Genomic DNA, 15,650 nt, shown 5'->3' with positions numbered 1-15,650 from the left:
TGTCAGAGATCACACGCCTCTGGAGCAACTAGGGGTTAAGTGTCTTGCTCAGGGACACATTGGTGTCTCACAGTGGATTCGAACCCAAGTCTCTCACACCAAAGGCATGTGTCTTATCCATTGCGCCACCACCACCAAGTTGACTGAGTGGATCTCTGAGCTGGTGTGATTGACTGACTGGAGGTGGGGCTAATTTGCATATTCATAGATCTGCATGCTAAATTAAGCATTAGAGTTATAGTCAAGCTATTTAAATGCATTAAAAAAATTCACATGAAAAATGTTTAAATATGTCATTCCGGTGATCAAAGATGAGTTTTAAGGGATAAAATGATTGACCACAGGGGGACTTTAACAATTGAGAAGAGTTCAGGGTGTTTTTCCACCGTCCTTATTCAGTTTGGTGTATTGAGGACCTAAGGGGTCCTTGCAAATGTCTCACAGCTTGGTCCTTGTCAATTCATGATGTGCTCATCCCTAATAAATTAGTCTGCAAATCAATATTTAACCAGTTGCTGAGGTAATATTTGCGACTTCTTATTTTGTCACTTTAAACTGTGACTTTCCTGTGGTTTAAGCCTCCCACAGTGTTTTTGACATAACTGTCAACAGACCATTTTTTCCTCTGCCTTTGATAGCCAATGTTATAGTTACTGTTTATAAAAATATATTTTAGCTGTTCAAAACCCCCTAAGACCCTATTGCTTTTCTTTAGGCCTGTGTTTAGTCTGCACATTTTGAATCTGTCAGCCTGTGCTCATGGTCACTGTGTCTACAGGACTCAAGAGATGAAATGTCCATAAAATCGCTGTCATTGTGCTGACAGAAGAAAACCAGACAGCTGGATTGTTGTTCTTTTGATCTTTGGGGAGAAACTTGTCATGGTGCCGTTAACAATGACTGGCTAATAAACTGGAATACACGTGGTTGCTTTATGACAGTTCTGCAGTTTGGCAAGATGACAGCACTCTGCAGGGCAAAATTCAAAAGCCAGTGACCATGACATGATATTTCATCCCTTTACAGAGAGATAACTTCATAACTTTGTGTTTCTTGGAAATCCCCACCCGGCATCAAAGGATGCGAGCTGTTCCAGCAGTCTCAGGCAGTGATAAGGAGAACTGCTGTGTGAAGATATCTGGTCGTAAACACACAGGAGGAAGAGCAGTCTGTTTTTGCTAGATCAACGTGACTTAAGAGGTGGCAGATTATTTTTCTATTTTGTGAACAATTTTAACTTGTTTATTATCCTAAGTCGAACCGCTGAACCACTGTTCTTTTTAATCTTCTCGCATATGAATCCACGGGGTACAATTAACAAATTACACTAAGCATGCACTTTTAACCTCAGGTCATTGTAAACAATTACTGCCAGTGTACTGGATTAATTGAAGTCTCACAGCTGAGCACAACACTGGCTTTCCAGCAGACCTCTTACTTTATCTGAATGGCTGGCACAATAGATTCACCACATAAACATGCTCTATAACCTTTCATGCAACATTAAACCTTTGAGTTGTCAATAGGACTTCAACTTTCATTGTCCCAGCATATTTGTCTTCTAATGGCGGTTTAATGTCATACAAGCAGAAGTACTGTATAGACCTTATATAGCTGCACTCATTGCGTTCTGTCTTCCGGTTTGTATTTCCACAGAAAAAGGTAAGCTCTTACGGATTTATGAATGAACCGCTCGTTTTAAATTCTTCTCGCCCGGTTTACTGAATTTTATGACGTCTGCTTCAAACATTACAATGGTTATGATAACTTTCGTTAACTCTACAATATTAAGTAAATCCACTTCACAAGCTAATTACTCTTCGACGGCGATGCTATAGGAATATACAGAGCTATCGCAAAAACTGAAGTTCAAAGAAGAAATTCTAATGGATTCTCTGGCACATAAGCAGCGCTTCTACAAGTATTTCTTTCCTCTCTTATTACTTTTCACCTCTACTGCAACTGCAATAAAACTATAACTAGTTTACTCATAACAGATGTCATTTATATGTTATAATTTGAATGTTCTGTTGACTATAAGTAACTTTGCAACTATATGTCAACTAACTCTCAGTAGAGTATTAGTAGACTGTCTGCTTAATATCTGCTAACACTTTTTTTTGATGGTCCCCAACAGACACTACTGATTATAAGTGACTTTGCAACTACATGTCAACATATTCTAACCCTGACCCTACCAGTCTACTAATACTCTAATAATACTCTAATGAGAGTTAGGTGTAGGTGCAATGTTACTTATAGTCAACAGAATGTGTTGAAAGGACCATCAAAATAAAGTGAAACCTACTGTTTTTGAGCATAATCCACAGATACATTTTGTAAGTATTGTGAAGAAATGTATTATTATTATTATTTATTTTGCATCACTCCCAGGTGTCTGAAATGACCAATTTAACGTTGGCATGAAACGGAGCTTGCGATTAGTCTTTTCTTCCCTATAGTGATGTATATCCGAGTGAAACAGCTTCTTGAAAAAGAACAAATGTAAAGCAGGACTTAATCTTGTCCACTGGGAATTAACTGGATCGTTGTCATTTACTATTGCTGCGATCTCATGTGAGTCAAGCGCATTTGAACTTGAATTTGTTCAACCAGGATGGTTAATGATGTCACGCAGGTGGTGGAGTAAAAACTACTTTTAATGAAACTGTTTGAGATCGAATTAATGTTAGATGTTTTGCTATAAATTACGGAAATGGCATCTGAGGACTATTTCTCCTTTGTCTCAGTTATTTTTCTGTATTTTCAGATTCAATCTAGGCTCGTTCATATGCACTATAGAGCACGTTCGCACATGCACACTCTTCAAAACTGTGCTTTAAATCTTGACTAAAAGATGTAAATCACATTTTTTATGTATTCTAAATAAAAGATACGAATTGTACTGAATGTCAGCTTTTTTTTTTGCTCAAGATAAGGATTTACTGAGTCCACATATCATGCAAACAAGAAAACTATGCTTCTAACCACAGGTCGAGATCTGTCGTTCCAATCACACTTTGCGATTGTTCGATGGAACTATGGTTTCTGGAAACACCGACTCGTTGAACTATGCTGATATTGACCGGAACTTGTGATCATACTTGGCTGATGATGCTTTCGGGAAACGCACCCCAGATTCGTGCTTGGCAGATTGAGAGAGTGCTTGCCATTTTTGAGTGTAATATGCAATCAGATGGTCTGTGAAAAAGACTGTGAGTATGATGCCTAATTGTTGAGACTACAAGAAACTCCTTGACTAAAATATTATAAGTGGATGTTGCAAAAGTAATGGAGATTTTGATGAGACGATTTGGAAGAGGGATATCCTCACAGCCTTCAAAGGGCAGGGATAATTGGCGCTGTCATGGATGAGTGGCTGAGAGGTTCACTCATGCTTGGGACTGTGTCAGTTCAACAAAATGATTAAGTTTCTCGCATTGACTGTCCTGTCAGGACTCCCTGCTTAAACACTGGTGACACAGCGTGTTTTAAATTCCATCTCTGGCTCTGCATACACAGGCCTATTATTTTCTCTCTATTACTTTTCTTCTTGTTCCTGGGGTGATGGACATGACACCTTTTATCTATCACTCTGGGAGATGTACAAATGCACTGCAGAAGTCGAGAGTGAGATCTATGGGCTCGGCGCCTGCATTAACTTAAGATAAGAGCTTTGCAGACATTTGAGTCCTTGACCCCGCTCAACCCGTGCTACACCTCGCCTACGTATTCCCTCACATCCACACTCTGTCCCCTGCTGCTTTCTGCCTCTTTGATGCGACATACCACCTGCATCTGTCTGTAATGCTGAGCTTTTGCATTATTAATTTGTAATGTGTATAACTGGCTGTAATTTGATAGGGAACAGCTGCTAAATGTTGAGTAAAATGAAAGGAGGTGTATATGCTATGGTTGTAATAGTTCAAATTTCAGTTTGTATCAGAAAATACTTGGTACATTGCAACAATTTGTCACAATGATATTGTAGATATTTATTTTTCCAAGAGCCTATTTTACTACACTTAAAAAAAAAATATGACACTGTAAAATGACAGACACAAAATTAGCTTTCTCTGAATTTTTTTTCTGTTCTCTCTCTCCCTATAGTGCTGCAGTGATGACATATTATTGTTGGCCAACCTGGAAGTAGCATTTTTGCCCCTCAATAAAATAAAATAAAAATGAGGACTTTTTCATTCGTTTTGAATTGCTGCAGAAAATAAGCTCTGCAACCAACAAAAGTTTATGATTCATTCACCGTTTGTTCATCATGATAATCTTCACAAATGAACACAATTTTGAATCCTTGAATTTTGAATGTTAATTTCATTGAATATATTTTTGAGCTTTACTGAAATAACTGAAATTTCAGTCAGGCTTTTGTTAGTCTCACGTAGCCAGATTATCGATACCGATCCCTTGACTTAGGATACCGGTTCCTGAACGTTACTTTTTCCGATACCAGTTTCAGTAAATCTGTTTAAACAAGATGCACTGGCAAAAGTAGCCTAATGATTATGAATGCGTCAGGAAAAAAGAGCAAGGAGTCATTTTAATTGTTTATTAATAAACTAGTGTTTGGACTCAGTGGTCAGTGGTTCAACTCAGCAGTATAGCGCCTATGGATAGAAATGCAACTTTCATTTGGATTACATAATCAGAGTATTTGTTTTCTATTTGAATTGGTGCGTTTAAAAGTAGACATTTCAAGCTTTCTATATGCCTATTTCTCATATCTGTAAGGCAAGTAGCCTATACGGCGAGTTTCAGTTCATTTTTGAAGCGCTCCAGTTCTTCTTGCAGTCGAAGATGGAGCAACTTTCTGCTCGTAAGTTTATTCCGTGCACTCGTCAGATTTGTCGTGTTGTCGGTCTTGGCAGCAATTATCTTGTCGCAAATATTGCATCGCAGATATTTGGCATACATGGCATAGAGCCTGGTGAAATGTAGCCACACTTTAGATTTTTTCCACATCTTTATCATTTATGGGGGTTGGGACGCTTCAGCTTCAACCTACAGCCTCACATGTGAGCCACGTCTCTGAGCGTAACCAGCATAACTAGCGTTTTTCCTTGATGCCTCGTCACAGCCAATCATGCTGCATGCTTATTGGCTCACTGACATTGACGAGATTAACCCCTTAGGTATCGAAATTAACCCCTTAGGTATCAAAGTTTGGTACCGAACAACAAGACATTTGTTGATACTCGATGGTATCAGACTGACCGCAGAAGGACTAGACTCGCAGCTTTCATTGGCCAAGGACCTCCCAGATGCGCCCAATGGAACGTTTTGTTCCGCGTCATGTTTAGGGGCGTAAAAATATAACGTTGATGTCCCTAAAATAACATGCCTGTGCATAACACTCTTGGATGTATTTTAAAGAGTCTATGTTGCAAAATGTACACACTTCACATACTTTTGAAAATCCATCCTGATAAGTGATTGTCACAGTTGTAAACACGATGGCTTTCTTCCATGATGGGGTTTGGCGTCACAGCATCTTTGTTTCCAGGCATACCGATAAAGAACGCGATACACGCGTCTCCCGGAATTCCTGTAAAATTAAACCAATCAGATGACGACTTCGAAACTCCTGAATTCAAAATGATGAAATTGATCCATTTCTATCACTTATTTATACATGGTTACTTGCTTTTCACTCACCGATTTCTACTGTATATAGATTACTGTTAATATGATGTTATCTTATAAAACAGTGTTCCGCAATATTTCAAATCAATATTCCCCATTCCAACCTCACATCTCAGCAATTCATGTGTTATATAAAATGTCATGTTTCCCACCTGTGAATACAGCTTTGATTTCCACTTGAAGGGCACATTATTATTTTATTATCATTTCTTGTACTTGAATGTCTCATTTTCAAAGACTGATATTCTATATTTCCTCCTTACCTGCAGGAGGCGCTGTCCATTTCCCTTGGAAGTCACCAGACTGTCAGGAGAGCACACGGTCTGAGAACAGGTGCCAGGTCTGCTCTCTTCTGCCACCCCAGTGCCACTCTGACAGCCCAGGTGAGTGTTTCACACATTGTGATTTATTCAGTCTGAGCTACTGTGTGATGCTTGAGAAATGTCCCAAATGCTGACCATAAGCCCTCTCAGTCTCTACAGTACATTTGTGATTTAACATCATATATACATACACACACAGAACTTCAGAACTTGGAGGGCACATAACGAATGCAAAATATGTGCTCATGTACTGTACCCTCCTTCTGAACCACCTGCAGTGTTGTGAACTTCACACACTGGACTTCAATATCATTCTGCAAATCTATATCAAATGCACAATTTGTGAATGTTTCCCCAGGGGGTGACGTCTCCTGTTTCTTTCTCCAGCTTATTTATTTGCTCCAGCCCAAAAAGAAGCATTTAAAACTATAATTTAGTATCTTTGTTGAAGCTATTACAGGCTTCACTAATGTAGACAAAAGGGTTCACACTTAAGTTTAGGGTTCAGTTATCACTATTACTAACTATTAACTATGACTTTTGCCTCAAACTTCTAATTACTGCTTATTAATAGTAAGTTAGGTAGTTGTTAAGTTTAGGTATTGCGCAGGATTAAGAGATGCAGAATAAGGCATTAAAGGTCCCGTTCTGCGTGATCCCATGTTTCAAACTTTAGTTAGTGTGTAATGTTGCTGTTAGAGCATAAATAATATCTGTAAAATTATAAAGCTCAAAGTTCAATGCCAAGCGAGATATTTTATTTAACAGAAGTTGACTACAAAAAACGGCTCGATTGGACTACAGCCCTCTACATCCTGCATTAGTGACATCACCAGAACCGTTTCTTGACTAACCTCCGCCCACAGGAATGCTCCCTCAACTCTACTGGCTACTTGCGCACTTCTTATAACTTAGGCTACTGTGTTTACTCAGCTCTTACGGTGATTTTCTGAAGTAAAACTGACGCTTCATCTTTTGTGTGATGTACAATAAACTTTATTATACTCATCAGTACATGTTTGATCATCATTCAGACAGCAGACTTGTAGGCTATTAATAAATAATGGATACATAGCCTACAAGCAGATGACAAATACGTTATAGGCTAATAACCGTAATTAAACTACTAAACCATACCTGTTTCATCTCTATACAGCAATCTGACTCTGTAGGCATTATTGTCCGACTCGAACTGAACACCATTACTGAGAGTTTCTGATATTATCATCATTCCGTGAGATGAATTTTTCCTGACAGACTGAGCGCGAGCTCATGAAGCTCCGCCCCCTGTGTCGTCCAGCAGCACCTCATTTGCATTTAAAGGGCACACACTGAAACAGGTCGTTTTTCTGAGCCCCCAAAAATGTCAATTTAAACATGCTGTAAAAAATGATCTGTTGGGTATTTTGAGCTCAAACTTCACATACACACTCTGGGGACATCAGAGACTTATTTTACATCTTGTGAAAAGGGGCATAAAACGGGACCTTTAAAATGTGTTTTAGAAGTACTAACGAATGGCCAATATCCTAGTAATATACATTATAATATGCAACTTGATAATAGTGAGAATTGGACTCTAAACCAATTGAGTAAAGTGTTACCGACAAAATTGAACTAACTTTTCCTTTTTGATATAAAACTTTTTTCCCCTGTGGAGGAGCAGCTGGTTAGGCGTTGACAGTGCAGTTTAAAGAGCTCAGATCCATGTAAAGACTAGTTGCATAATGTTGCATCATAGTTGCATCATTTCCTTTCCATTTATTTCCCTTTCTGATCTTCTCATGCAGTCGTTGTATATTATATACAAATGTTTAAAATGTACAATTATTATGAATTATTTCCAGGTTGTTTTTACGAACAACTTTATGAAGGATTGAAAAGAACAACTACAATTCTTACCTCTGGTAGTAAACAGCATGTCACAGATGCAGTTCATAGACTGTACTTTCCTGGTCTTATTATGCTCAATCCATCAGTGCATGTTATTCCAAAGAAAAATAATGGTCTTTCATCAAAATATGAAGCCCAAAGTAGCCTTTCAAAAGATGCTCCATTTGATGGTGTGCATCAACACAGGAACTCGACAGCTGTTCACTCGCGAACAACAACCCTAGCTTGTGTTGTGCAAAAAATTCAAGGCTCATGTGTGAGCTGAGTATACTGAGTATAAGTCCAAAGTATACTTTGTTTTTTTACACGTACATTAGGATATGCATACAGTGCGTGCGAGACAAATTTCACCATGTGCATGTGTTGAACGCTAAGCATTTGTGTCGAAACTGCATGCAGTAAGCACATACTGTGCTGATGACAAAACTTAGATAACACGCATTGTACCCATACCCTAGTATAGGCATAAAAAACAAAGTACACAACTTGCTCCACCCCTGAAATTACTTTCCTCATTGGATGACATCATCAAGCCATTTTTTTCACAACTCCCCTCAAACATTTGTAAAATTTGGTGCAAGTTGTCTCATGTTGACTTCATGTTAATAAAACACTATAATATTAATTTCAAGGTTTGAGTGTTTATCTCTAATGAATTATGATTCATATTAGTGATTCAGACTCCCAGAGGCTTTTTATTTTGCCGTGTTCATGAAGAGCAATCCAAGCATAATCGAATTGATGTCTCCTCCAGTAGCATGATCATTTCATCCTGGTTTTTACTCATTGTAATTCCCATTGGCAGGAGATCAATTCAGCATCTGCCCCGAGAAACATTAGGATTGTTTTTTCCTTCAACACTAGTTTGGTTTGCAAAACCAGTGAGGCCTACACACATGATATTAAAACATCCCTGTAAGGGAAAGTGTTCACATCTTTCAAATAGGGATGCGTATCATCTTCCTGCCAGTGTCTGTGACATGAAAAATGTATGATCAGAGGAGGATATTTGTTGGGTAAGTGCTCGACGTGCTTCTTGCTGGTGCATTAGTATGACTCTTTCTCCGTATGTGTGTGTGTGTGTGTGTGTGTGTTTTGTTTATTGAAATGGGAAGAAAGTGTGACCTTTAGAAAAGTCCCATTTTCAAAGTGTTGAGTGTGAAATGGAGGCGTTCTCTTTCCTACCCGAGGGATTTGATGAAGGAATAGATTATAGCGTATTATCAACCTCTTTAGGATAGTAGAGAGAAAGTGCCAAGACTTTCTCTTTCTCTCCTTTCACCTTTTTATCTCTAGCTGTATCTTTACTGCTGCAGTAAAGAAAGAAAAGAGCATGTGTGAATGCCAGCTGTAAACCTCTTTAAAGTCAGTTAAACCTATTTTAGTTCTGTAATCTGATGTATTTCCAAGTGAAATCCCGAAATCCTCACTGCTTTTTCATTCTTCTGTTTGGGATAAAAAGAAGTCCGTAATATGTAAGCAGGGATATACTGTTAGTGAACATCCTGGCGTCGTCCACGCTGATGAATATGTAAATATGTGCTGCACGCTTTACCCTCAATAACAAAATGAACTCGCAACATAAATGACTGGCGTGAGATAACAGCAGTTCAGAAGGCATCTGATCATAGCGATGTTGATGTTTGCACAAGCTCTGCAATTCAACACTCCAGTAAAGTAACGTAACGTTTGTTTATATACCACTGTATACAATAGATTGTTTAAAGCAAGCAGCTTTACAGTATTAAACTTAAAAAAAAAAAACTGTCTGTCTTTTCAATTAGAATTGAAACTGCATTTTCTACTATAAAGTGGCGCTCCAGTGGTAATGTTTTTTCACGATTTCCACATTAAAGAAGGCGGAGCCACTGAGCCACACCTACATATTATGTAATCGCCAAGGACCAATGGTAGTTCGTAGGTTTATTTACCTGGCAGAGCAAACATTTCCAGAAAGTTCGGTGTGGCAAGCTGTTTTGAACGGATGAAACGAATACGAAACAAACACAAAACAAACTTTGTTTTGGCCTCATTTGGTTCAAAATGACATCACACCAGATTTAGCTTGAAGTATATTAGGGCCTTAAGACAGAGATGGTCCACCCGTGCATATGGGATTAATCGTAAAGTTCTGCTAAAGTTCTTCAAATGTAATCTAGTAGTTACTCATTAACGTTTGTTCAGCAGGCTGAGAAAGTTGTGAGATTTGTGCTTAAAAAGCACTGTTTTGATACTATTACTGTTCTGATACTATATGTGTGTGTGTGTATGTATTATAATAATATAATATAATATTTGTCTATCCACACCATGTGCGACACAGCTACAAGACAAAATCAGTTGCAAACTGTATGTATGTGAAATGCACTGCTGTTTTGCACTAGCAAAGCAATAGATAAGTACATAATCAAACTGATAAAAAAAAAACATTTTAACATTGTTCAAAATACTCTAAATAGTGACTGATGCAAACTTAGTCATGGAATATATGGAATATAAATACACTTGTTTGTTCACACAGTTCACAGTTTGAATGTCTTTTGAGTTATTTTCAAGATCTTAAAAGATCTCCATTGTCGCTTTCATTGTCTATTAAAGTTATGCAGTGTTATACAAACTCAAAAGAAACCATTGTAATATCATACAAAACATAATCAGTACCTGAGCTGTCAGCTGTGACGTGGCAGAAATAGAAACCATCCCAAAAATAGAATCCCCTGTCTCTCATTGTGTAACGCTGTTGCTTTTGGTTAGGAAAAAAACTCTGATTAACTTAGGAAAGATACATTTTATCGCGTGCTGCGTCTGGTTACGATACAGTGTAAAATATACAGGAGGTTAGTGTAGTTAGATTTTGGTGATTGGAGGTGAGGAGGTCAAACATGTTAGGATATAATATGATTTGGTAATAGTATGTTTCCTCGCCCACATGTCCTGTTACATCAGCAGAAAAGTTTAAACCAATCGGATGGCTGCTGCTTAACCAATGGCATGAGACTGAGGGGTTTTTTTGTGGCAATGCAACAGAAGAACAATTTGGGTTCCCCAAAGAACCTTTCTGTAAGCCGCTCTTAAAAGAACAATTTTTATTCTTAGTATGAAGAATATTTTAATAATCTGAAGAACCTTTTTCCGTCATAAAGAATCTGCACATTGTAAAGGTTCCATTGATGTTTAAGGTTCTTCATGGAACTATTTATGCCAATAAATAACCTTTCTTTTTAAGAGCATATCTGACCAATAGCAGATGGAGGAAACCTCTTTGCAAATGGTAATTATTTTTGCATAGAAATTATGCAGGGTACCTTTACTTTAACTTGCTCCATAAGATGTTCTTTACATTGTTGTTCTTAGAGTAGTAGACCTAAAACGGTAGAAGTACAACCACTCTAGTGCCTCTTGCTGCAACACTGAGAATACAACACATTTGTGCTCGAATGTTTCAGAACAATAATGTGTGAAATAGGGTTTGCATGGCTAGAGGGTTTTGCGTTTAAATACTTGAGTAGATGATAGGCTCAGGGGTTTGTTCAAATGAAAGCTGTCGTGGAGTTATTTTCCCAGTCTATAATATCATGCAAAAATAGTTTTATGAGCTTGTTGAAATGTATAAACTTGGTTGTTCCACAGTGTATTTCCCTATTAAACAATATCAAAAGATTAGGCAATATTTTGACAAAACTTATGTTCCAGTACATTGTATAACCTAATTAATAAATCTCTTCTAGGCTGCATGTCTCGCTCGGTGTCTCTGCCTGTCTCTCTCTCTCGCTGTCTCTCTCTCTCGCTGTCTCTCTATCTCGCTGTCTCTCTATCTCTTTCTCTTCCTGCATTGCTGTATTGAGGGTCAGACGCTGCATCGATTGCCCTGAGCTGCAGCTCTCTTCCTCCACTGACAGGTTATCTCTCAGAGAGAGAGAAAGAGAGCTGTGCTCAGCATTATTCTCATATGGACGTGATTAATCTCTCTCTCTCACACACACACACACACACACACACACACACACACACGAACAGATCAGGAATTACCCCAACAAACAACACGTCACTTTGAGAGAGATGCCGGATAGGTTAACTGACACAGCCAGAAAGATGAGGGGAACAACTGCATTAAGAAAATGGACCTTTCGCTTAGACCCACCCTAATGGCACTGACCATTAAGAGCCTTAGTATCTGTTGCTTTCTGACATTTTCTTGATGTTACTCTTATCTAATGTAGTCTAATTGAAGTCTTGTGTGTTCGGATTCTTTAAGAAACATTTTTTTTTGAGAAATCATGCCTACACTCTAAAGAAAATGCAAGGTTAAAAACAATATAATTTGGGTATTTCAGACAACCCAGTGTTAGATTGGGTTAATGTTAAATGCTGGGCTACATTTTTTAATTAACCCAAAATAGGTTGTAAATTAAAATCACTAGCACATGCGGAATGACTACAGTAGGCAACAGTAATAATCAAAAGATTAAGAACAAAAATCAATTTTAAATATAAGTAAACGTAAAAAAAAACAAAACATACTCAACAGTGTTTGCTGCAATTGCATGTCATGCTGAGAAGGAGCTATTTCTATTGGACCTTTTAGCCACCCAAGTAAAAACACCCCATCCACCCCATCCTGGGCTGTGTTTCTCAAAAGTATCATAAGCCCAAGTAGATCATAGAGACCATTGATGCCAAAGGTTCTACGAACAACTTGGCTCACAATGCTTTTTCTATTATTAAGCTAGTAAAGAATGTGACAATATTTACGTGTGCCAAATACAAAATAACCAGAAGAAAGAAACATCTCTTCACTGTCGTCGCTCCTCCTTTATGCTTCCGCTCCTCCGTGAGAGATACGAGACCGGTGCGTCGCGCAGGTGTCGCTCACCAGTAATCACGCTACCGGCCTCGTGCCGCTCTCCCACGGCCCTCGGCCTCGTCCTGCTCGCCACAGACTGTAGTCGAAGTGCCATCCATTCATTTCGCTCTGATTCAACGCATTCAAACATTCCAGTCTGCTTTTTCTTCTTTTTTCGGTCTTTAGGGAAGCTATATCAGAAATGTGCAGCTGCACACACATGCGGCTTAGAGAGACCACTGCTCTCTTCAGCCATATCTGCAGCACTCTTCCACAATTTTCTCCATGGCAGAAGCCTGTTTTTCTGCACTCGATTGTTATCTTTCTTATACGTGCAGGCAGACACTCTGCCTAACAAGAGAATAGCAACTCTTGCTTGAAATGAATTAGCCTCTCATAAGTATATGCCGTGAGCAAACATGCTGCAGTACTGAGTCCAGAGAGCCCTATCAGAAACACCATTTAATAAGATTGCTCACATTGTCACTACTGCTTGAATCAAAGACGGTTCTAGTTTATAGTCAGATCAGTTCATATGATCAAATGTTTTTTTTTAAATACAAAGTGCAGCACAACAGAGGTTTAGGGCCCTGTCACACAACCTGTGCAATGCAGCGCCAGGCACGACGCAAGTGTTTTTTGACAGTTTCAGCCCGACGCAGTTATCATTTTCACGTCCTGCACCACGTTGTTTAAATAGCAAATGCATTTGCACCTATCAGTTCACCCATGGGTGTCAGGTCTGAAATTGAGGTGTGTTCTGGTGCATTGTTGGCGCGTTACTATTTTGAGGAACTGAAATAGACTGCTCTATTGACCAACTGAAACCTGGTCTAAAGTCAATGGCGCAATATATTTTTTTGTTATTTAAAGAGTGTGTTAGTAATAAACGCCTATAGTCGGGTCCACAACATGTCTCGCTTTAAGCTCGCGCACGAGCAGATCAGTTTCCTCACTAGAGAAGCGTAAAATTTTTCCTCTTGCAAATTACGCCATGTAAATAGCAAATCTGCCATGGCGTGAGCGCAACTGTCTTTTAAAGGGCATGAGACTATGATTGGTTTATTGCACGTTACACCCCAAACACACCCATTACTCATTAAGAGAATAGGTACAACCCTTTTAGACCATGCGCCAGGCACACCGACCGTTTTTCCTGTCGTTAAACTAGTAAACTAGCAAATGTGGATTCGGACACGGCCTAACTGCACTTGCGCCGTGCGCTTTAGACCATGCGCTTAGATTGTTAAAATAGGGCCCTCACAGTTGAAATTAAATAAATGATAACAGGATGAAAAAAATTGTAATATTGTGTGATGTTATGTTATGAAGTGACTCTCAGAGCAGCTCTGGAGATGAAGTTCCCAGGGAAAGCATGACAAGATAAAAAGCATATACCTTAAATGCAATGTAAATCACTTTAGATAAAAGCGTCTGCCAAGTGCATACATTGATGTGCATGTCTTGATTTTAATCCCAGACATGTCTGTGTTGTCCTCGCAAGTAATATTAGTGTCCTCTAAGGAATCCCATTCAGATAGGAAGTTGGAATTGTGGTATATTGCTTTTTCACAATGCTCTCATTTATTCTGACCTTCGGCAAACTGCACACTATCTAAAGCTGAATTTCCTCTGCTCCCTCTGTTATGGATTAGACCTTTTAAAAATACTGAAGAAGAGAATAATTCACAAAACTTTTTTTCAGAAATTCTGTGTTGTCTGATCTAAATTCTGTTTTATAATTTAAAACAAATACGTTATTAAAAAAGGGTTTAATAAAATAAATTCAAACAAAATTTAATTATTATTTTAAAAAGTATCAAAATTGGAAAAATGCTTTTTTTTTTTTTTTTTTTGGCCAACAAAGTGCTGTGAGGTACAAAGTACAGTTTAAAGTACTCCTTTTCTTGTTTCAGAGATGCTAGCAGGGGCCCAGAAGTTGAAAAGCCCCATTTTAGAAACTGCTGTTTTGGCAGTCAGGTCTTTTTTCGGCCTCCCAGCCCTCTCAGTCCCGTCTAACCTTTCCTGTCTTAAAGAACAGCATTCTGTAGAACTGAGGAAATCAAGTTACTACTGCAGAGCGAAATGAGAACACAGACAATCCAGTTCCTCGTGGTAATTTCTGCATCTGCTTCAATTAGATTAGTCTGAGACATGTCACATGGAGAAAGTGTTGTTTAAAGGTGCCCTGAATTCCTAAGACGTAATGCTTAAATAATGTGTGATACACTAGAGGAGGACATTTGGAGTGTGGGAGTGTGTAAAGAGATGCATCACATTCTGTCTGTCACTGTATCATACTGTACAGTATTGTACATCAAGAACTGGTTTCATCTCTTTATAAATATTGGAAGGGACATTTTGGTTCTGTTCATGTTTTTTCAACATATGCAGTCATCTTTGCATGAAAATACTCTGGCAGTGTTTTCTGCTAGCAATGTTAAATTTAGGAGTGAATGTTTTTTCAGTGAATGAAGCCCAAGCGGTGTAGTACAGTTCCAAAACAATTGACTCTTATGAACCTCTTCTTTTTAATGAATCTGTCAATGACTCAAGTCAATCTCCAACTCCGGTTTGATGACTCTCTCACTGATTGAATCAGTTGGAGTGGTTAGTGATTTACCATCTGACTCAATCACTCAACCACAGGTCATTGGTTTTGACCATATTCAACTCGAAATGAACCAAGAACTGCTACTGTGTTGAAGTCAGCGTGAAATGAAAATTCTCCCCATCTATTTTTCTAAATGCATTTTATCTATCTCATTGTGAATAATTCATCCACGACTTTTTTTTTTGACCTCGTAATTTATAATCAAAATGTCATATCTCTATATTCCAGAGAAATTACATACTTCACTCTGGTGACATTTGCCAGACCTTTCCAATCATTTAATCCACTTAAAACCTTGTCCTTTCTTACAATCGACTGC

The 15,650-nt window shown here is 38.4% G+C and overlaps 1 protein-coding gene across 2 annotated transcripts in view; it reads left to right on the top strand.

Annotated features, from left to right (window-relative positions):
• Nucleotides 1-15,650, top strand: part of mcu (mitochondrial calcium uniporter) — a 94,031-nt gene that overhangs the window by 36,050 nt on the left and 42,331 nt on the right. For both annotated transcript variants that reach the window (XM_081350612.1, XM_081350613.1), the window contains one exon: nt 5,928-6,041. In XM_081350612.1, coding sequence (XP_081206738.1) covers nt 5,928-6,041 — 114 coding nt within the window. The remainder of the gene's footprint in view (nt 1-5,927; nt 6,042-15,650) is intronic.

Source organism: Scardinius erythrophthalmus (genome assembly GCF_964197995.2).
Source record: "Scardinius erythrophthalmus genome assembly, chromosome: 21".
Classification (NCBI taxonomy): domain Eukaryota; kingdom Metazoa; phylum Chordata; class Actinopteri; order Cypriniformes; family Leuciscidae; genus Scardinius; species Scardinius erythrophthalmus.
The sequence above is the reverse complement of the archived record's forward strand: the minus strand, read 5'-3'. Positions and strand labels throughout refer to the sequence as shown.